This window comes from Odontomachus brunneus, unplaced genomic scaffold (genome assembly GCF_010583005.1).
Source record: "Odontomachus brunneus isolate Ranch 3 - 2012 unplaced genomic scaffold, Obru_v1 Obru_scaffold_041, whole genome shotgun sequence".
Lineage (NCBI taxonomy): Eukaryota > Metazoa > Arthropoda > Insecta > Hymenoptera > Formicidae > Odontomachus > Odontomachus brunneus.
Window position 1 is genome coordinate 1981530 of NW_022639491.1, and position 22120 is coordinate 2003649.

The following is a 22120-nucleotide window of genomic DNA, read 5'->3' on the forward strand; positions in this document are numbered from 1 at the left end:
CCAAAAGCGGAGCCATCACTCTGTTGACCGTCCACGTAAGTCACTGATTTCACTACTTTCAAATTTCCCTATATAGTTATCTATCGTGGACGTAACAATACAAATATATTTCGCTACAATATGCGATATCTATATGTGTTCGTAACTGCGGACATTAGTGTATTCTAGTAATATTTCTCATATATCCATGACTTCTATGGGATATTTTTAGGATATTGCAATATCCCGGCAGGATATCTTTAGGAAATTCCACAGATTTCCCTTTGCTGTGTGGGAAATATTTAGTCTGTATTTTAATAATATTTTCAATAATGATTTTGATACTTTTTCCTTCATGTATATAAAATATTTTTATTATATTTATAATATTTTTAAGAAATAATTCGAAATAAATATTTATCATAAGTATTGTGTGCTGTCTGAGAAACGCACTATTTTTTGCATACCAAAGAACCGTATTCGTACTTAAGGTTCTTATATATTCGGAACTCAAGCTACAATTTTTCGGCAGCCGCTTGGATTGGGATGCTAAAAGTTGCAAGCAGTTGCACGATTCTGCTTGCAACTTAAATTAAAGAACGGTCAAGATTTACGCAATTTGCAACTTGATGTGCGCAACTGGATATACAGAACGATTAAATTATGCATCGGATGCATCGGGTTATATCTGTTGCGAATAAAAGAACGCACCCACGATGCTTGTTTTGTGCTAGATAATTGGATGGAAATACTGCATTCTGATTGGTGCATTTCTGAAGATGAATGGAAATACACCAATCAAAACAGAATATTTCCAGCAAGCAATCCAATATGAAAACAAGCACCGTGTGCCGCTGGCTCTACGGATGTTCTTGTGCGGAGGTTCTTATCCGATCGGAATTGATTTCGAAGAAGTTCATGATAGGTACTTGGGCCCTTATTCTTGAAATAGTTGCGTATACGTAAGTTTTACTGCGCAGGTTTAATCACATTATAAAATAGCTGCGCAATGAAAATTACGTATACGCAAAAATTTCAAGAATATGGGCTCAGGGGGCACGCACTCTTTCATAAAGGCATAATGCAAACGCATAAGAAAATTGACCAATCAGAGTCCTTCATTTTCATTGTGGCAATAGAAATGAAGATTCTGATTGGTTCATTTCCTTATGCGTTGTGTATTATGTCTTCATGCAAGAGTATGTGCTTCACGCTTTAGGTGTAAAAGTGTCAAGAGTGCAAGCAACGCGAATGAACTTCTCGATGGATTATCTATGTGTGAAAAGGAGACTTGTTTCTAATCAACCGTTGGCATCGGGTTTCTGCGTGTAACCGCTGGTACGCTAACTCATAACAGTTATCACGAATGAACATGCCGTATGCCGCGAGATACAACGAAGACATATTGACCGATACACTGAGAGCTTGGAAAGCGGTACGTAAAACGCACCTCCTTTACCGTCTTCTCGGCCGTTTGTTCTCGCGTGTATAGCGTCATCCGTATGATAACCTGAAAGTTTCGCTCGAAACCGTCCTGGCACAATATCGCCGACTAGTTTCGATTCGAGAATAGACCTCGAGGAGCGATATATAAATGTACATAAAAATAACCTATAAAAGAATGAAAAAAAAATACAAACAAATACTCCAACGAGGACCGATCCGTGCTATAGGGAACGCAACATGCAAGGAAAACTCAAGATCGCCCTGATCCTCTTTTGCGCCATTCTGTTGAGATGCTGCGTTACTTTCCACCCTCACAGCGGAGAGGCCAAGCCGCCAATGTACGGGGATTATGAGGCACAGCGGCACTGGCAAGAAATCACGTTGAATCTGCCCATAAGCCAGTGGTACATCAATACCACCGATAATGACCTGCAATACTGGGGATTAGATTATCCGCCGTTGACCGCGTACCACAGTTTTCTGTTAGGTCACATCGCGAACGCCGTCGATCCTTCCTTCGTGAGACTGCACGAGTCCAGGGGAATCGAGACGACGGCACATAAACACTTCATGAGACTCACCGTTTTGGTCGCCGACATCTTGACCTATATACCAGCAATCACGTATTTCGTGACGAATCTATGCTACGATCATGTCCAGGTTAAGAAGGAAGAAGTACGTGACAGATCGCGGACGAGGTACTTGATCCTCGCGACCGCGTTGATATATCCGGGATTGATCGCGATAGATCACGGGCATTTTCAGTACAACTGCGTGTCACTGGGTCTCTTTGTTGCCGCAGTGGCCGCCGTAGCTCGCGACTCTTTCGCGCTCGGCTCGATCTTGTTTGTCTCGGCGTTGAACTACAAGCAAATGGAACTGTACCACGCTCTGCCGTTTTTCTTTTACACACTAGGTAGTTACAGAGCCAAGTCGCGGGATAGTCACAGACTCGTAGGACTAGTTGGCGTCTCGCTTACGGTACTGGCTACATTCTACGTAATCTGGATGCCGTTCCTTCGGAGTAGGGATTCCTTTGTCGGCGCGCTCCTCAGATTGTTCCCGTTCGCTCGGGGTGTATTCGAGGACAAGGTCGCAAACGTGTGGTGCGCGATCAACGTTGTGTACAAGTTACGCGAGACCTTTACGAACGCGCAGCTAGCCAAGATCTGCTTGGCGGCTACGACGTGCGCCGTCGCGCCGAGCTGTCTGCACTTGTACCGGTCGCCCAGAAAGGACACGTTTATACTCGCCCTGATCAATTCCGCGCTAGCGTTCTTCCTGTTCTCATTCCAAGTTCACGAGAAGTCGATCCTGCTTGCCGCGGTGCCGGTGTCGCTGCACTTTCACAATGACCCCCTGCCGTGCTTTTGGTTCTTGATTATCTCGAGCTTTAGTATGTTACCATTGTTCATCAAAGACGGGCTATACTTAGTCTACGCTCTTACTATGACTATTTATTTCGTAGCTGTTTCTTGGATGTGGCCCGACATGTTCGATTATAACGAAACGAATGGCCGGCCAAACAAACGCGAAGATTCAAAGCGGAAACTCGTGGCGCGAAATAAAGAGAATGAGTCTTTCTTGTGCTCGGCGGCTTGCGATAAAAAATCTTGGCTTCGCGCCGCGTTTTATCTGTCCCTCTCGGGTGCGTTGCTACTCTCTGTCGCCAGCGGGTACGTGAAACCACCCAAGAGGTATCCCGATCTATTCCCACTTTTGGTATCGGTTTACTCGTGCGGTCATTTTCTCCTCTTCTTCATATATTTCAATCGTGCCCAATTCTCCGCGTCAAGGGGAAACTGCGGGAAGTGCGTGAAGAAGTATGAATAAAGTTGAGTCATATTAACGTCGAACCATTAAATATGAAAAAATCGTGTAAATTATAAATAAAAATAAAAATTGAAAATCATTATAAATAAAGCAAGAATTACGAAACAATGCATGTTACCTGGTACTCTCTTGTGGCGTTATGAATAGCACAATATTTGATTTTTTTTTAGGCTTTCGCACTGTCCATGCATATTAGATTTGGTTTCCGGGTTTGAGCCGCGTGGATTTATCATTGTTTGATTCCGACGTTTCGCGAAAATTTCAGTCCGCTTCATCAGAGAGGCATCGGATCGTTTCTCCCTGATGAAGCGGACTGAAATGTTTGCGAAATGTCGGAATCAAATAAAGATGAATCCACGCAGCTCAAACCCGGAAACCAAATCTAATATAGCACAATATATTATATATATATGATGGAACAATAGTAAAAAAATCAACTTTACTGTTACTATGTATACATGCGTATACCGCATATAATACAACAAAAAACATTATGTATTCGCGCAGACTTCGAACTTTATCCCGAAACTTAGCGTCTCTCTCTCTCTCTCCTTTTTTCTCTCTCTCGCGCGCACGCTCTCTCGTTCGCTCGTCTGATTTATATTCAAGGTAACACATGGTACAATACTTACAAACACTCGGCAAATTTCTCAGTCGCGTAGAAGTCGCGTTTTCCTAGACAGTTTCTTCGGTGCGTCTCGCATGTATGTACAATTATCGTTTGCGTTGCAGGTAACGCTAGATCATTCCGACGATAGCGGCACTAGGTATTCTGTACATGTGGTACACGACGACTTGGAGAAGATAGCACTAAATAAATATAGAAGGTAACATATTCTCTCAGGTTACGTCTACAAATGTGCTTTCTAAATTTCTTGGAGTTAAATTTCTTTCGAAAAGCAGTATAACAACCACGTCACTCGAATTCGAGTCATTTTTCTCACTCTTCTGGAGTGAATTCTCCACTCTGAATCATTGAGCAAATAATTTTACTCGAAATTGGAGAGTAAACCTAACGCATCCCATCGTCAGAGTGACATATTCATAATCAATTGAAACATTTACTCATATGGAATCAGAATCCATTTTAATCTTCAGTGAAACATTCACTCTCGTTCAGTTTTGAGTAACAATAGTTTCATTATGTATGTCTCGAGTGAAAATACTACTACTTTGCTCCAAGACATTTGAAGAGTACACGGAGATAATGTTATAATAAAACTTACAAGATGTTGTAACCAAGGAATAGTTCGACATTCCACAGTAATTCCTTATCCCTTCATCTCATATATGCTACTTATAGTTTAGGAACTGAACTATACTATTAAAACCATAGACGGAGCGAATTGTCGCGGGGGCGAAGTCCAAAGGGTGAGGGGAATGATTGTATGTATTATAATAGAATTGAGATACCATGGTCACTGTTTTTGTACATAGACAATAGATACAAAACTCCGACGCCAACATGACCACGACGATATAATCCTCTTATCCCTTCGGCTTCACAGCCCCTCGTCTATAATCGCACCTTTCGCTCCGTCCATGTATTCTTACGTCCATGATTAAAACACTTATTGTGCAGCGAAATTTACTATGTTTCTCAGAAAGACAGATCTTATTAATAGTCCATTTCTGGATTATTAAAAATATAGTAAAATTAAAAAAGGATTTATATTAAAAAAAAAATAAAACTAATATTCTCTCCGTGTACATGTATCAATATTTTCTCACTAAAAATAGTGAGAAAATATATCATAGTTTTCTAAACAATCGAATATTATGTAATTCAGCCTCGTGTGTGTGATCCAGAAAGAACAGGCAAAGACGATTGAGATTATCGCAAGCTGCACCATAACAGCGGAAAGAGATATCGAGAGACGTCCCAGGAGTGCTAATGAACGTTACGTAGAGAGATTGAGAGACTTGACTGATTCGTCGCGCATTATCTGGCATATCTCGTGCGTAACGTCGATTATTTCGCTGCATCGCTAAATTGATAGACTTGCGCTAAGTCGCGAGAATTCGTTTAGTGGAATCATATCAGCTGTGAGGAAGATGTACATGTTCAAAGTGTCGGCACCGGGCAAGGTAATCTTGTTCGGCGAACACGCGGTAGTATACGAAAAACTTGCCGTGGCAGCTAGCTTGGACCAACGTGTAGTGCTGGAGTTTGCCGAGCTTGCGGAGTCTGAGAAGATGGTGGAGATATCGCTGCCGAAAGTCGATCTGTGCCTGAGCATACCTTTGCAGAAAATCAAGGATTTCTTCTTCAGTTTTAGTTTTGATTACCGCAGCGGGGATCACGATCTGCTGTACGAAAAGGTACGGCAGTTCGTCGCCACGACGATCAATCACGCCACATTTCAGCAGACGTTGAGTCTGGAGGTGTTCTTTTATTCGCTCGTCCTCGTCTCTTACGAGGAGCAAATCGTCCTGAAACCCTTCCGCGTACACTTGGACACGCAGTTGTCGATCGGTTCAGGTCTCGGCAGCTCGGCGTCGTTCGCGGTGTGCCTCACGGCGTGTTTCTATAATTGGTCACTGCTGCAAAAGGGTGTCTTCAGGGCGAATTTTGACACGTTCGACTTGACGCAGATCTCGCAGTACGCTCTGCGCTGCGAGAGGATCACGCACGGCAATCCGTCCGGCATCGATACGAGCGTCTGCACGTTCGGTTCAGTCGTAAGATTCAAGAAAGGCCATTTGATGGAAACAATGCCCAAAATGCCGAACATGAAGATCCTGCTGGTCGATACGCAAGTGGGACGCAGCACGAAGGCGTTGGTGCAGATGATAGCGGAGCTAAAGTCCAAGTATCCCACGATCATCAATCCTCTCATGTTCTCCATCGAAGGCATATCGTGCGCGGCTTTTCTAGCGATCAGCGCGCTTTCCAATTTGCCCAGCGATCATAATACATCTGCTCGCCTGGAAGAATATAAGGAATTAATGGTAAGCTTCGATAGCGATGTATAATCTCGTATCTATATCTTGGAAAAAAAACCGGCAGTGCACATTTCTTCGGTTTTCGCCTAAAGAAATGCACAAGTTTGCGAACTTGTGTTTGTTAACTCTTTGGGGACCACTCGGACACATGTGTCCCAACCATCATACATAAAATGGTCCCCAAAAGGTTAATCTCGCAAGGAGTCGGACATCTTCGGAGCACAGACATAAGAGCCACATGAAAACGTAAGTAGTAAACAAATTAATCAACTACAATCGATTATTTTCCTGACGGTCCAAGGGTAATCGACTGTGGTTGATCAACTTTTTTACTGTTTACGTTTCTAGTATATCATGGATTAAATCTTATTCTTTCAGAATCCGACGAATCCCAAGTTTTCTTACATAAAACTTTCAATGAAAATTGTACAAAATTCGACCGTTTTTTTTTTTCGAGATATAGACGTACGTCGCCTCTATACTACCATTTCTCTTCGTGATTCAAATCATGTACATTTCTTGACGTATATCTCTCTTGCAGCTGCTCATCAACATGAATCAAAACATACTCGCCATGCTGGGAGTGTCGCACCCGTCACTGGACAAGATCTGCGACGAGGCACGGAAATACGGACTGGCAGCGAAGTTGACAGGCGCTGGCGGGGGTGGACACGCGTATATCTTGATTCCGCCGGACATCGTAGACGAAACTATCTTGAATATCTCACAAAAATTGATAGCGGATGGCTTCAAAGTCACGCAGGCTCAGATAGGCTGCAGCGGGGTAAAGATTGACAAGTGATGCAATTCTTAAGATCATCCGCTTTACACATTGGAGAAACGGAAAAAGCCGATGGTACTATACAACGATATATTCTATAAATTATACAATATTATATATGACTACATAATTACATTCCATAAATTAACGGCGATAAAATATAAAATACGTTTTTGTTAAATAAATACAGAGTATCACATTGCAAATGGAAAGATGACGATAAAATAATCTCTCGCTAGTGAAATACGCAACAACGTTATCTTTTACTACTTCACACATGACTGCATAGAAATGCGCGTGATATGCGGAGTCGGCTCGAAGGAAAATAAGAATTCGTCGTTCCACTTCCCGTCGCGTCTTTCGAATCTCTGGTAAACCGAAAAGACTGGTTTCTTGTTTGTAAGTCGGGCTAATTGAATGAAAGCGATATCTCAAACGCCGTTTGGGGACGCATGCTTCCGTTGAACCGATCCTATTGATATGCTTTGGTCGAATATCTAAAGTGAAGCCGCTCTTAAATACACGATCTACAAAACAAAGTTGCGTGAATTTGTCGCCAAAAATCATATAAAAACGATGATGCGACGCACGAGCATCGCGTTGTTACGATTAGCCATCGTGGTAACCAGTGTCCAACTATGTGCGTACACCGCGTTAGGCTAACGTGATGTTAATGTATAGTAATATCTGCTGCAATTACATTTGGAAATCGACGCGTAATATCGTGCCGGCGAGATTAATATTCCTAAGTAAAAAATGAAATTTTTTTACTATAATTGCGAACTAGCTAGCTATGATATAAAATATGTAAAGGAATTTTACTATTAACTCTCAGTTAAAACTCGAAGACAATTCACTATTGTTGTTCACTATTGTTCACTGTAAATTATTTAAAAATATTCTACAGTATTATCGCTAAAAGAGAAAGAGATCTGCCACCTAACCTATGGTGCATCAGTTTTTTGTTCTGTCAATTCTCAATTCATATATACATTATTGTAATAACTTCAACTATAATAATGTATATACTGAAGTCATTAATAAGTCTAAATAAACTGTTTAATGCATTTTCACGAATGCATTCATATTTTGTTATAATGTTATAAGCGGAAATTATAAGATTACGATCTGAGTTACGTATCGTTATTTTTACCGAGTAGATATACTATTACTTGCTTGATGTCGTAAATTGCCGTTCAACATTAGACGATCGGTGTCGGTGGTAACGTCGCCGCCGCCGCCGTCCTCCGCGTTGCCGCGTGTCACATCGGATACGAGTTGCCTCTCCTCTAGTTCCGCCTCTGTCAGCCACCAGTTTATTTCGTGCGTGTACATCTTCCTTTGCAATACTTCTCGCGTTCGTGGCCGCGAACCGACGAACATGGTGCTTCCGCCGACGACCAAAGCACTGCGTAGATTTTCCAGAGTCTGGAAATCCTCGATTATACACTGCAACTCTTCCCATTTCAGTTCCACTTCCTCGTGAAGCATTTTCTCCTCTGAAAACAATTACAAATGAGTGCACACACACGTGTCGCGACAAGTCACAAACACTAGCCAGGTCACGTGCTTACCATCATGCTTTGAAGTCGACTGCTTATATTGTATCCTAAATCGGAAAGCTTCCAAGAAACTGGACACCACGATGGTTAGCACGATCATAGTTACCAAGTAAAATATCATGAAGTATATTCGTGTATACATCCCCGTGGTAAACGCGTACGCGTTCATCAGTATGAACCAATTGTTAACGACCGTCAATTCGAAGAGCGTCATGCCGCTGGCTATGAGATTGTCGAATGTATTGAGATAATAATACCCTAATGCCGTGCTGCCGTTAGCTGAATACTCGTAGAAGTCTTCAACGGTCGTATTTCTGTCGAGAAAAAGAAAGAGAATACCTTGAAGCATCGACGAAAATTCCATTATTAGGTCGTTTATTTAATTGAAAAAATGTCGGCCTACTTTCGAAATATCGCGCGTACATGAAACTTGAAACTTACTTGCAGCAATTACGCATATCGTATCCCGCGAACATTTCCATACCGATGATCGCGAAGAAATAATACAGCACCAACATGACGATCGCCGTCGAGCACATCTGAGGAGATAGAATGACGAGGGTGCCGAAGACATCTCGGTAGCGTTTCTTTATCTTGAACAGCCTCAACGTTCTGAGAGGTCGGAACAAAACCAGGAACGTGGCTGACGGGAATAAACTGAGAGCGCACGCGGCAACGAGCATCATCACCGATGTTCCCAAATCGAAGAGATTCCATCCGGAGCTCAAGTAATGCTTCACACCAAGAGCCAATATCTTAGACATTGCTTCAGCGATGAATACTGTAAATGTATACATTGGTATGCTTAATAATTTGGAAGATATTGTGGAAGATAACTCTTTTCGGCATGTTTACTCACTTCCCCCGAATACCAAAGTATCCCAACAAGCGGCGAATCCGTGAGCCGACTCCACGAGACTATCGCTCGGCTCTATTATTCTCGCTATCATAGCGATGCAGTTGGCGATAATGATCACATCTGCGAGAGAGATCACGAGCGATGAGATACAGAGTGTGCGTCGGGCGTACAATAAATCCACGTGCGTCACGTATATACTCACATACTAGCGTTTCGAAGTACGGCCACTTGATAACGGTATGAGCGCCTGTGCATAATACTTGCAGAGGCCACCACGTGGTGCGGTACCACGGTATGTTGGAGTATTGCAGTTCCCAGTGCAGTGTCGTGGTGTCATAAATCGACAGGAATTCCTCACAATTCAAGGCGCCACTGCCCGACACGTTCATGTGACAAAACATTAATACAATGTCTCTCGTGGCTATAAAATGCATACACAGTCGTTGCAGATATTCGATTGTTATACCATTGTAAATACAATTACATAACGTGTACCGTTCGCGTAATGTCGAATCTGCTTTCACTTTCTAAGTGTACCGCACGGGTATTGTTATAACGCGCGTTCGGCGAGGCGCGAGCTATTGTATTCTACCCGAAAAGGGATAGCGATAATCCTGTATACACACATTTGTTCGGCGCATAGTACCGCATCAGACCTTCGAACTGACGAAATCGCATCTTGTCGGGATTTTGTCGGGAGACCAGAAGCTTGAAAGCGTGCTGGCATGCTTTCCTCTTATGTAAGAACAACTTCTTGAACTTATCGCGTTCGCGAAACGTGAACGTCTCGTTCACCACGGCCAACATCAAGTTCATCATCACGTACAGCATGGTGCATAAGTAAGACACGAAGTATATCGCATACCACTTGTTCCGTGAATACGACGGCATCATCACATCTGGGAAGCTACAGAGTTAAGAGAGACGTCAGTGGAAAACATATTGTCGATCAAAATTGTCTTCACCTATCAGGACTATACTCACTTGGCGGTGGTGAGAAGAACAAACAGACTCACGAAACTATCTTGTAACGTAAAAAAATTCCTGTTCATTTCACTGAACATGTAATAGCCCAATACTGTGTACACGGTGATCAAGAAGAATAGGAGCCCTAGCATGTCCAAAATGGGCGGTAGCGTGAGAAGTATCTGCCTCACGAATCTCCTCACACCTCCGCAGTATTTAGTGTCTATCAGAAAAATGGGTCTTAGCGCGCGCGTCACGCGGAAGTGCGAGGATTGCCGCACCAAGACAGTCATGGCTTCAAGAAACATGATAGCTAATGTGACACACTGAAACAGAGATACTATGGCTATATGGAACGTATTCATTCCACATGTTAGGAAAATCAATGAAATCCGATCAGTGTCGAGTTCATGTCGATTTTTCCTTTTTCGCGTGTCGGATATTATTTCCCATTCGTTCGAAGTGAATGTACGAGTTTTCACGTTGCAATGCGTCTGACATTGTATTCGTAACTCAATAGTTCATTATATAAGTAAGCTAATAAGTCATTGCATATTCATTGCAGTACCAATTACTCATTTCGATGATGCGGTCGTTGATCGGTAATGAATGCGTGATTACTGTCTGATACTCTTGTATCGTTGTGTAATAAGCGTGAATAATTATCGGTGACAACTGTTGGTACGAGCAACAATTCGGATCTGATTATGCATATTCTGTTTTCGTTCAATAATGAATATCTCTAGCCGAGCTCATTGTGTTCCACTTTCTTAACAGCGTAGTAGCGCTTAAGATTTTTCTTACCTTGAGCGTCGTACGTTTGTGCTTTAACAATGTGGTCCAGCCAGTCCATCTCAGTTTTAAAGCCAGTTGCACACCGATAGTAATTAAGGCGAGCAATTCTATCGAACCGTGCATCCACACCGGCACCTAAGAAACAACATGTGTAAACGACGACGTCGTAATAAACAAAATTGTATAATGTACAACATTTTACATTACAAATAAACGGCGCGTACTCTGAATAATGGTAAAGCAGGCGCCTCGACGAATGCCAGAGATAGGAGGATCAATGAAACCAGTAAATCCAATCCATTGTACCACCTGTTGTGAACTAAGAGATACGCTGGCAAATCCTCAGGATGTCTTGGATGAGAATCGAATTTCTCATTGTTCCTGCCTTCCTAAAAGGATTTGCAAGTGCTCTATTAGAATTAGTATTACAATTAGAGAGTATTACAATTCAATGTGTTTTTATTATACACTCATCATAAGCTCTCACATAACATGATACTGTTCAACAGTTTGATGCTTTCTTGTATAATATATAAAAAAACATTAAGCTTCTCTGTACATTACATAAGATATATTGTGTATATAGCAGTAAAAAATGTAATAACCATCCTTGAGAAAATAATTAATGCAATGAATTAAGCGCAATCTTTTATACATATGCACACTATAATAACCAAGTGTTATCAATTGCTGATATGTCTGATCAATATGTAAATTACCTCTAAGAATATTGCAGCTTCATGGTAATTCATTTCCCAGTGCATGTCCACATCCGGAGATGTGTCACGTGCAGTAAACATTATATTCTCAGTCATACTTCCCGTTCCTGTATCTGTGGCTTCATATTTACTATTCAGCTCATTGGTATTGTTAGCAGTGTCAAACGACGACCTGACATGGCTCTCTGTGGAAGGTGAGGACAACATAGAACCGTATTCTGCAAAAAAACACGCAACTTTGTCCTCTCAAATATCAGTGGGTTGACATACTTTTATAGGAAGTCATACATTTCAGAATACATTGGAAATACATAAATCAATATTTCTACAAAATCAACAATCTTACTAAATGCTCCAAATACAATTCTTAATTTTTTCCCGAAGGTTTAGCGACCGAACAACTATCCCGCGAAACGCGCACAACTCGTCAACAAGACGCCATGAGTGACAACTAGCCGCGGACTATCAAGGCTCATCACTTAAAAACGAAACATCCTGCCGATACTTGCACTACATCCGTCTAAGAAAAGCGCGTCTGTTGCAATTATATTTCTCTCATTAAAGAATGCGTCGCTTCAATCGCGAAAGGCCGTGTTTCGTAATCTCACGTTATCAGACGCTCCAGGCGAATCAAGATGAGCGTTAGTAGGTGAATGCAGGATAATGATGACTACAAAGGCAAGACGACTCACGTCGGTTCGAGCCGTTTGAGATCTCCTGTTCGAGCGGCTGGCTCGTGTCATTGTCGAACCGCTGATAATCGTGTTCGCCGGACCGCGACGAGGACATTGGAGAGCGCGTGGCAGCGACGTGATGCGCGTCACACTAAATTATTCCAGCAGCACACACGTACACACACCCGACGCGTGACAGTCCAAAGTTACGAGTCGATTCTCTGACGGACTATCACTACGTCCTCAGCAAGTGAGCGGCCCCATCGGACGCTCTCTCTCTCTCTCTCTCAATGCGCCGAGACGCGACTCCGGCCTGACGACGGCCGACTGGACGACGTGACGCGTGCGGGGGCGTATATACGCGTGTGCGGGCACACGATATGCGTTTGACATTCGCACTGATGCGCGTGTGACATGTCAAAGTGCAACGACGCGACGCTTCACCGGACACGGGGGTCGCGATAATATGTATCATACGATGACGAATAACGGGACACAGCTGTTTCCATTGCACTACCCGTGCACCTTCCTGCACTCTCAGCAATTGAACAGAGCGCGCGCTCATCAACACACATGCGTCAACTTGAAGATCGCGCCACTGAGGGAACCCGTCGCTGTCACGGCACTGACTCATTATCTGACGCGCGCATCGACATCAACATATGAAACACGAGTTTCTGGGAAATTATTATCGTGATAATTCTATACGATAAAGAATATATTATCTTGTTATAATGGGACTCTAATTAAGATCTAATGGATATCTAATTAAGTAGGAAACGCAAAGCACGCGCGCGCGCGCGCACGAGGTAGGCAAGGGATGGACATATGCATAAAAAGAACCAAAATTCTAAAAGTAAAACAACGTTCCGAAAAGTGACAATTTTGAAAACTGAGTACAGGGGCAATCTCCCGAAATATTAAAAGCATAAAGTTGTCAATAACTTGTCATACATTTGAAGCTGTTACACGTATCAAAATATTGGCATATGGACGAAAGCTCGAACACTCGTTAACAATTTTAACAAAAAAGAGGAAGCCTTCCCAGGTAATTAGAACATTTTAATCACGAGTAGTCACGTCACAAGAACTTAATAATAGCCGTTAATCTCTCTTTTTCCCTCGACGAGAAGCACGTGGTAAGCAGAGTTCACTGTTCCTCGCGGTGCAATGAAAATTACAAAAGTGCGAACTTTCCTAACGCGACGAAAGATACAAGAATCGTTGCATTCCGCGCGGAAACTTACGTGTACGATTACGCACAATCATGCACTCAACTGCTGCTTATCAGCATCCGCACCGGGTGCAGACGTCGTGGGTAATTAGAAATGGTACGCCTTATCGAGGAATGGTATGGTACCACTTAACACCATTTGTTTGCAATTTGATATCATTCTGTGTTCACCGTTGAACACTCGAATCACTCTAAGCTTTCAAATATTAAGTGTACAACTTTGCTTCCGCCATTTTTTTCCGAAATTCGAGGCTTTATTGTAAAAAACTGGTTATACATTTATGATTCAAAGTATTGTCCATCGCTGGCCACTACTTTCTCCCATCTTTCGGGCAGCGTACGAATCCCGCGTCGAAAAAACTGGTCATCTTTTGAGGCGAACCACGAATCGATTCAATTTTTTACTTCTTCATAAGACCGGAAGTGCTGGTCAGCCAGGCCGTGTGCCATTGATCGAAACAAATGATAGTCAGAGGGAGCAACGTCTGAAGAATACGGCGGGTAGGGTAGGACTTCCCATTTCAACGTTTCCAAGTATGTCTCGACCACTTTTGCAACATGGGGTCGAGCATTGTCATGCTGTAAAATCACTTTATCGTGTCTCTCATTGTATTGCGGTCGTTTGTCTTTCAATGCTCGGCTCAAACGTATCAATTGCGTTCGATACCGATCGCCTGTGATTGTTTCAGTCGGTTTTAACAGCTCATAATACACTACACTGAGCTGGTCCCACAAATACAGAGCATGACCTTGGAACCGTGAATATTCGGTTTGACCGCCGACGTGGAAGCATGGCCGGGAACTCCCTATGATTTTCTGCGCTTGGGGTTATCGTAATGAACCCATTTTTCGTTCCCAGTCACAATGCGATGCAGAAATTCCTTCCGTCTTTGCCTTTCAAGCAGAGCTGTTCACAAGCAAACAAACGCCGTTCAACATTTCTCGGCTTCAATTCGTACGGCACCCAATTTCCTTGCTTCTGAATCATTCCCATAGCTTTGAGGCGTTTTAAAATGGCTTGTTGAGTCATTCCCAATGATCGTGCCAATTCTTCTTGATTTTGACACGAGTCTTGATCAAGTAATGCCTCCAATTCTGCATCTTCGAAAACCTTCTCTCTTCCACCGCTATGCTGGTCTTCGACGTCAAAATCACCGTTCTTGAAGCGTTGAAACCACTCACGACACGTTCTTTCACTAATAGCGGCCTCACCATAAGTATTTGAGAGCATTCGATGAGCCTCAGCCGCAGATTTCTTCATATTGAAGCAGAAAATTAAAACCTCCCGCAAATGACGAAAATTTGGCTCGTAAATTGACATTTTCAATAAAGAATAACTTTATGTTGCAGACATAAATCGACTAATGTTTCTATGGGGTTATGTTGACAGATGCCCAAGTTTATTGTATGACGTCTATGATCTATTTATTTCGACCATCACTTACCGCTAAAGCAATCTATAGGAAAACGGCGGAAGCAAAGTTGTACACCTAATATGTTATACAAAAGTGATCACACCGAAATCTAAGAGAGCTTTGAGATTTTCAACTAATCGCAGTCTTTTCAAAATCGTACCTCTCGCGCGAACAGAACCAAAATTGGGAGCGCTGCGATTATCAATGCTCATCTTTTGAAAGAAACGCGTTTAAAGCAACAGATATGAGAAATTACACCAAATGTATTTTTGTTTACAAGAAAACGCGTTTAACAGACGGTTAAATAGAATCCCCAAGTTCCTTTAGGTCCTTGCGTAATCTAGAGATTCACGGAAGTTGAAGTTTATCACGACCACGATGCGTCAGACGTCACCGATAAAATGTAGCACATCACTTATCAGTCAACAAGTTTCGTTTTTTTTGGCCGAACGATATCTAGAATATTTCTCGCTTATCGTGACACGGTTGTCCGTATTATCGTCTCGTTTACCACTGTACATGATGCTATGCTCAAGGTGATGATTCAGCTCGCTTCCTACAGCACGAATTCGCCGGGGTTGTGTGTTTCCTGTTTTTTTCTAGTAGCGCGCTATTAATCGCCGAAACGAGTCGAGGTCGTGCGATTATGTAACATCTTGCACTGCGCCGTGTCTGTTTTACCTCTGATATACGTCTGCAAAACACAAATCACAAACCGTTACTCGCGCTTCTCCACATTTTTCCTACCTTAGGCTTCAGTGCGGCGCGCATTCATTGTCACGATTAATTTGCATAGGTGCGCACAACACGTCCGGATTACGGTGACCCGGGTTGACCTGCAACCTTTGGACATACAAGGCGATGTACGCCGCATAGATTGCATCGACGGTGGTCACTTCATAAACGTAACATTGAACGATGAAGCAATCGACGTTAACGATACCTATGACGATCAAGCAGAGAATGGATGGCGAGAAGTCAAGACGGATCGCGATAAGGTGCTCTACTATGTACTCAGTCAGATCGTTTACCCGAATGTGGACGCGCCTCAACCGGACAGATTCGAGTCGCTATACGCTCTAGCGGACAAGCTGGATGTTGTGTCGCTCAGGTGGCAAGGAGGCAGGGCGGTTGGATTTTATACTGTCAAATTTGCAGGTGATCGCAAACGTTTCGTGTGCAGTCTGGGAGAATCTAAAACACTAAAATATTTTTAATATTTTGACAATAATACCAATTTCCTCAGGTATGGAAGTACCCTCGATGAGAGAGAGGTATGGGATACCCGTGGTGGACACTGTATATGTGCGATCGGAATATAGGAACCGAGGTTTCGGCACGGAGATCTTGCACGATGTGATCGCGCGTTTCCCGAACGAGGACATCGGCTTCTCCAAGCCGATATCTAACAGCATGTTAAGAAGTAGGTATTCGGTTTCAATGGTTATCTCTTGCATGTAATAATAATAATAATACATGCGGATCCTCTGCGCAGTCCTAAAGAGATTCTTGACGAGTCGGAGGGAGTATCGTTTGCGTTTCTGGGAAGTATCGGACTGCGTAGATATCGTCGGGTCGCAGCAACTGATATGGTGCCGTGTGAAGAACGCAGTTTTATGACAGAAAAGTGTTTAGTATTACAATCACGAGAGACAGAAAAAGAGAAAGATTGAATAACAGGATATTTACATATATTTTTAATTGTATATAGTTAATTTATTTATATACGTACACATGTGCCCGTATGCATACATACGGAGGGGGGATATATATTTTTTCTCCCCGATTATATTATGAGTGTAGAAATGTTAAATGCGACGTGTTTGCGGATTTACCTTCGCGTAATGAAGAGCGAAATATTCGAACTTTTTCTCATGTTGTAAGCGACACAATACTAATTCCACAAGTAGCACGCTTCATTTCAAGTGACTTTTGAGTTCGTTCAACAGGATCGATCCTATCACCATTTTTTCACAGTTTACGCAGACCTCCAATTGCTGCTCGGCTTCGATGAATCTTATTGTCACTAGCACCAACGATTTCGATGCTAAAGTATGAGCGACGAATCTGCGAATATTCACGGTAACTTAGCTTCTTGAGAGAACACAACTTTTTCTCAACTTGTTTGGATAAAATCAGATTACATTACATTAATGGTATATGTACTTCGGAGATTTACGATTAGATATACGTGTGCTTACCGGATGACCTCATCCTCGTCGGTTATCCTCGCGACATTCGCAGCCTCAAAGATCTTTTGGGGAAGAGCGTTCTTGTTCCCGGAATACGGTATTTTCGCTATGTGCTCGTTCATGCCCTTCAATTTGCCTTTCTCCGTGTTAAACATACCCTCGGGTAACATCACGGATCTTATTATCTCCCCGATCGGCGCTTTAATACTGACTGGACATGAGTATTTCTCTTCATTGATCACGAAATCGATATTGAAGTTCGCCGGTTGAGTGGAATCGTTGAAGTTGACACCTAATGTAGAAGATAGTGTGGCGTTTGCGTCCAGCAATGGTATTTGCGTGAAATCGTGAATAAACATTCCCTTTTGCAGATTCTAGAAAAGTGGAGAACGCAGAATATTATTTCGTTGTTTCAGAAATATTACGTGTTACAAATGAAATTTATGGAATCGTTTGTATACCTTGTTTCCCACTTGGATTTCTTTGATGACGTTATTATTTTCATTCAGAAACGTCAATTCGATGCTAACCAGACTCGAGCTAACTAAATGTTGCGATCTCGTGAATCTATACTCGATCTTCAAACCGTGGCCAGTGATACTGTTTAACAGAGTGGTCTTCTTCAATGGAACGTAGGACGTCGACACCTCGCGTACGTTGTCCGTGACTGTTGGATTAATCGGAGTGAGGAAGCCACCCAAGCTAGGCGTCATCACAGGAGTCATTGGAACGACTGGATATTGAGAAAGACATATGCTTTAAAGAGAACTTTTTTTTCTTTTCCTTCAACTAACTGCTAAACTAACCATCATCCAAGTCCAATAGCAAGTCAAAGTTGCTTTTCGGCTTCTCCCTTATTTCCTCATTTTTAATGACCTTTGGCTTCTCCTCTTCGCTCTCTTGAGTATCGCTTTCCTCTTCAGAATTCGATTCCTCGCTACTTGACGATTCACTTTCAGAGTCGTCGGATTTCGTTTCGTTTTTTTTCCCGCTGCCCATCTCAGACTTGTCCGATTCGCTCGAGTACTCCGAAGAATCGCTGTCCTCGTCCGACGACTCGCTAGACGAGGAATCGGACGATTGATTCTCCGACTCTAAAATAGAAACACGGAATTGAAAAATTTAAGGACACGGTTTTGATAATGCTAATCATTATAAGATATTTACCTTCAGCGGGCGTGCTTTCTTCATCACTGTAGAATGGTTTTTCCTTCTCTTTGCTCTTCTTTTCCTTCTTTTCCTTTCTACCGTATTTCTCTTCTCTGCTGTGTTCTTGCACGATCGTTGGCGCGACGTCCCGTACGGACGGATCTTGCGTGACCTCTGGGAAAGGCGGTAGTGGCCGATAGCCCGCGCACGGCATGTCCAGGTAATGGGACAGAGTGCCCAATTGGTACTCCGAGTCTTTAAACCTGGACGTTAAAGTCGGCGCCGGTTTCGGAGTAAGAAAGATCCTCTTCGCGAACTGCGGCAGCTTCTTCGTACTGGTCTCGTCGTCGAAGATAAAATGTCGCAAGAAACGCGCGCGATCCCTGATATCGTAGTTCTGATCGTACTTGGCGAGTTGGAAGACATACTGGCAAAATGGCTTTGTCTGTGTGGGATTATTCAGGCACAGTTTCACTGCCAGATTCAAGGTCTGCAGTTTCACTATGTCCTGTTCGTTCACGAAACTTTTCGCCATTTTTCGCAACACGTCCGGCGCTATTTTGGGAACTCTGTCGGAGTACTCGCCCAAGAGCCACAGAATGGAAGCTCTAGCCTGCGGCACAGTGATGAAATCCATTAATTTTGCCATGTGCGCGATTATGTCCTTGTGCTCATTCGGCTGTGTTTGCAAAAGTTTCTTTATCACCACGACACTCTCTGCCACAATTGCTTCTATATAGGAATACAAGAGCGTATTATTCAGTAGATATATGTGATAAATATGGGTCTATAAGTTTATAATAACAATCTACAAGTTAACAGAAACTTACCATCTCTATTGCTTAATAATGAAACCAATCCATTGAGGCACGTATCGGTTACTTCCTTAATGTTACTCGCGCATCTGCCGATAGCCTGTATGCTGGCACCTACAAATTCCTTGTCGCTGCTCGAGATATACGTCTGAAATTCCCGAAGTATCACGCTGATACTAGTCTCAGTCGCTAGATTTGTCAGTATGTCGAGTTTTAGGAGTTTTATATGAGTTGGATCCGAAGTACGTACGAAGAACGATTTCAGAAAGGGCTCGAACATCCCCTATTAAACGTATGGAAAAATTTAAGCGGATCAGAGATATGATATTCGTAATGTAAAATCAATTACATTACGATATCAGGCAAATATCGTAGCATTTGTATTGCGTTTTAGCGCCATACTTACATTACCTTTCTCGTAATTGAAATGCTGGCGATACAGTGCAACACAACGCTTTGCACTTCCCTGTGCCCTCTCAGCAATCTGATGAGTGCTTTTGCAGCAGTCATCACTTCGCTTCTGGGTGCTGCATGATGATACAATTGAGAGACCGCCATTACCACAGACGCATTACGACTTTGCAGCAAAGGTTTAGTATTCCTCAATAGTAAACGATGATCGGGATCTAACGTGAACTTTGGTTTCTTGGTGTTGGAGGAATCGGAGTCAGAGTCGTAGAACGGCCGGTTTTCGTCCTCGTCTAGATTCTGAAAAATCATCCCTTTCTTCTCAATCATTACCTCTATTAATTAGGAGCGTGTTTTTATCATTTCTACTGGGAACGGTTCTTGCAAACGACTTACATCTGTATTCGGATTGACGAATTGTGTTCTGGCATATCGGGTGAGCATGTTAACGATAACCACTTGACCCCACTCGTCAACGTCCACCAATAAATTACACAACTTTCTGTAATTCTTGTGAATGAGATCTATCCTCTCTGGGCAAACTTCTTCAAAGGCCATTACAGCTGAACCTACTACAAGGGTGGTTTTGTCAGATAGCAGTTTCTCCAGCACGCTTATCAACTCCTCCTTTTGTTCAGGTTCCAACGAGTATAACTTGGGGATTGCGTGAGCAGCAGTTTTTCGGACATATGGAGACATATCGCTGGCTGAATCCTTAATAGCGAGCATTACAATGGGTACTATCATAGGAACTCGTATGCTGGACAGTACTCTGAGAGCACTTGCTCTTATTAATTGATTAGGATCCTTCAGGGCTCTTTGAAAAGTCGATATGGAAAGAAGAGCAAGATCTTGCTGACCCTCTGCATAACGAACTAGATAAACATATACCAGCTTCTTCACTTCGATGTTTTTGGACACTACATTTTTTACAACAGCTGGAAACAGCTCTGATGCATCCCTTCCTTTGGCCACCATCTGAAATAAGAAATGAGTTACCACTGACATTATTCTTTAAACATCAATTAAATTGGAGATATTCAATTACCCCAATTATACGTTTCATAGCTTCCAACTTGAGTCCATCTTTATTACTGTCTAACATCTCTTTCAAGTCCTCATGTCTGAAATGTATAAGATATTTTTAATAGATTATCCACTCTAAAGAACAGTGTTATATAAATTTTAAACTATATTCACAAATGATATAAATTAAAATCAAGAATCCCATTATCTCTCAATGTTCATAGTAGAGAAAGAGACAAAGAGAAAAATGTTCAGTGTGTTCAAAATTTGTTTCAAATTTTGATAATAATTTCGTGACTTTTTATGAGTTGTCTTTGATGTCATCGCAGATGACAAAGTTCGATTAATTACTTCTTATAATCAGAGTGAAAAAATCCGCCGGAAGCAGGATCCGTAGCGAGATCCGCGTCACCAGCGCTCGACGGTCTCTCATTGCTGTAAGAGCCGCCGTTATTCGACAGTGTATTCGCAGCCGCTGTCAACATTCTTCTCCTCGATGTTCCGCGAAATAGTCGATCGTCTTTTTATGAAAATATTCGAATATCCTAATTGTTATCCCTGCGCCAAGACACTCGATACCCAAACTTTTGACAGCTGTTCTCAGAAAGCGGCCATGCCGTTAGATATACCTCCATCGTGGGGTACGTTCAGATTCCCTACCCGGGTGCACTCTAATACTAGAAGTGCTATAGTATATGTAACATATACTATAGTGTTTCTAGTAGTAGAGTGCACCCGGGTAGGGAATCTGAACGTACCCGTGGTAAAACTTTAAGGTTTATTCATATGGATTAATATAGGTTCATACGTACGAATAAACCCACCAATTACGCGTTTGACATAAAAGTACAGCTTTATTATTAGAGTTTCTTTTGTAATTACGATTTTGTGCACTCCATTATTCATTATTCTTATTTTGATTTTATTTTATACTCTTAATACATATATAAAAGTAATAAATATATAAAAATATAGGCTCATATTCTGAATCCTTTTTTATCGATAAAAGTGCCTTAAATATAACTTCTCAGCCAATCAGGTGGCTCCTAAACCTCTTTTAGAGGCACTTTTATAGATAAAAGAGGATTCAGAATATGGGCCATAGTCTCAAGTGTTTAAGGCGGAGACCTACTTTACCAATTTCTCCAATCGACGAATTCGTTTATAACATTAGATGGCACTACAATCGTCTCTAAACGACGACGATAGAGCACGTTGGAAGCAAAAGCTCAGGGAACAAGAATATTTCTCTCCCACTCGACGCTCTCTCTCTCTCTCTCTCTCTCTCTCTCTCTCTCTCTCTCTCTCTCTCTCTCTCTCT

The 22120-nt window shown here is 42.3% G+C and overlaps 4 protein-coding genes across 17 annotated transcripts; 2 read left to right on the forward strand and 2 right to left on the reverse strand.

Moving 5' to 3' along the window:
• The first annotated feature begins 1102 nt into the window (after nucleotides 1–1102).
• Nucleotides 1103–9383, forward strand: LOC116844366 (probable dolichyl pyrophosphate Man9GlcNAc2 alpha-1,3-glucosyltransferase). Of its 6 annotated transcripts, XR_004378071.1 has the most exons (5): nucleotides 1175–1414; nucleotides 3991–4085; nucleotides 5068–6210; nucleotides 6746–7060; nucleotides 8995–9383. XR_004378071.1 is itself a non-coding variant. In XM_032815796.1 (4 exons), exons 3-4 carry the CDS (start codon nucleotides 5314–5316, stop codon nucleotides 7004–7006), a joined length of 1158 nt encoding a protein of 385 aa, XP_032671687.1. In that variant the 5' UTR covers nucleotides 1175–1414; nucleotides 3991–4085; nucleotides 5049–5313; the 3' UTR covers nucleotides 7007–9383. The 6 variants fall into 6 exon arrangements, 5 of the variants coding, with proteins under 5 accessions (XP_032671684.1, XP_032671687.1, XP_032671686.1 ...); XM_032815796.1 differs by having other exon boundaries at nucleotides 5049–6210; nucleotides 6746–9383; XM_032815795.1 differs by having other exon boundaries at nucleotides 6746–9383.
• On the reverse strand, nucleotides 7062–16298 carry LOC116844365 (two pore calcium channel protein 1-like). Of its 7 annotated transcripts, XM_032815789.1 has the most exons (12): nucleotides 16153–16298; nucleotides 15721–15903; nucleotides 11887–12104; nucleotides 11392–11556; nucleotides 11177–11302; nucleotides 10391–10698; nucleotides 10033–10313; nucleotides 9609–9827; nucleotides 9407–9526; nucleotides 8989–9328; nucleotides 8560–8861; nucleotides 7062–8484 (listed from the first exon to the last, which is right to left on the reverse strand). In XM_032815789.1, the coding sequence occupies exons 2-12, from the start codon at nucleotides 15728–15730 to the stop codon at nucleotides 8135–8137; spliced, it is 2439 nt and encodes an 812-aa protein (XP_032671680.1). In that variant the 5' UTR covers nucleotides 15731–15903; nucleotides 16153–16298; the 3' UTR covers nucleotides 7062–8134. The 7 variants fall into 7 exon arrangements, with proteins under 7 accessions (XP_032671680.1, XP_032671679.1, XP_032671678.1 ...); XM_032815788.1 differs by lacking the exons at nucleotides 15721–15903; nucleotides 16153–16298 and adding an exon at nucleotides 13808–14063; XM_032815787.1 differs by lacking the exons at nucleotides 15721–15903; nucleotides 16153–16298 and adding an exon at nucleotides 12579–13497 and having other exon boundaries at nucleotides 11887–12071.
• LOC116844367 (soluble lamin-associated protein of 75 kDa-like) lies at nucleotides 15296–20557 on the forward strand. 2 transcript variants are annotated; one of them, XM_032815800.1, is made up of 4 exons: nucleotides 15296–15745; nucleotides 16006–16367; nucleotides 16456–16632; nucleotides 20412–20557. In XM_032815800.1, exons 1-4 carry the CDS (start codon nucleotides 15588–15590, stop codon nucleotides 20441–20443), a joined length of 729 nt encoding a protein of 242 aa, XP_032671691.1. In that variant the 5' UTR covers nucleotides 15296–15587; the 3' UTR covers nucleotides 20444–20557. The 2 variants fall into 2 exon arrangements, with proteins under 2 accessions (XP_032671691.1, XP_032671690.1); XM_032815799.1 differs by lacking the exon at nucleotides 20412–20557 and adding an exon at nucleotides 16705–17128 and having other exon boundaries at nucleotides 15300–15745.
• Nucleotides 16904–21315, reverse strand: LOC116844364 (AP-3 complex subunit beta-2). Of its 2 annotated transcripts, none has more exons than XM_032815785.1 (10): nucleotides 21151–21315; nucleotides 20822–20897; nucleotides 20170–20751; nucleotides 19777–20073; nucleotides 19381–19648; nucleotides 18569–19282; nucleotides 18208–18495; nucleotides 17863–18134; nucleotides 17411–17775; nucleotides 16904–17276 (listed from the first exon to the last, which is right to left on the reverse strand). In XM_032815785.1, exons 1-10 carry the CDS (start codon nucleotides 21282–21284, stop codon nucleotides 17126–17128), a joined length of 3147 nt encoding a protein of 1048 aa, XP_032671676.1. In that variant the 5' UTR covers nucleotides 21285–21315; the 3' UTR covers nucleotides 16904–17125. The 2 variants fall into 2 exon arrangements, with proteins under 2 accessions (XP_032671676.1, XP_032671674.1); XM_032815783.1 differs by having other exon boundaries at nucleotides 19777–20091.
• Between the last annotated feature and the right edge of the window lie 805 nt (nucleotides 21316–22120).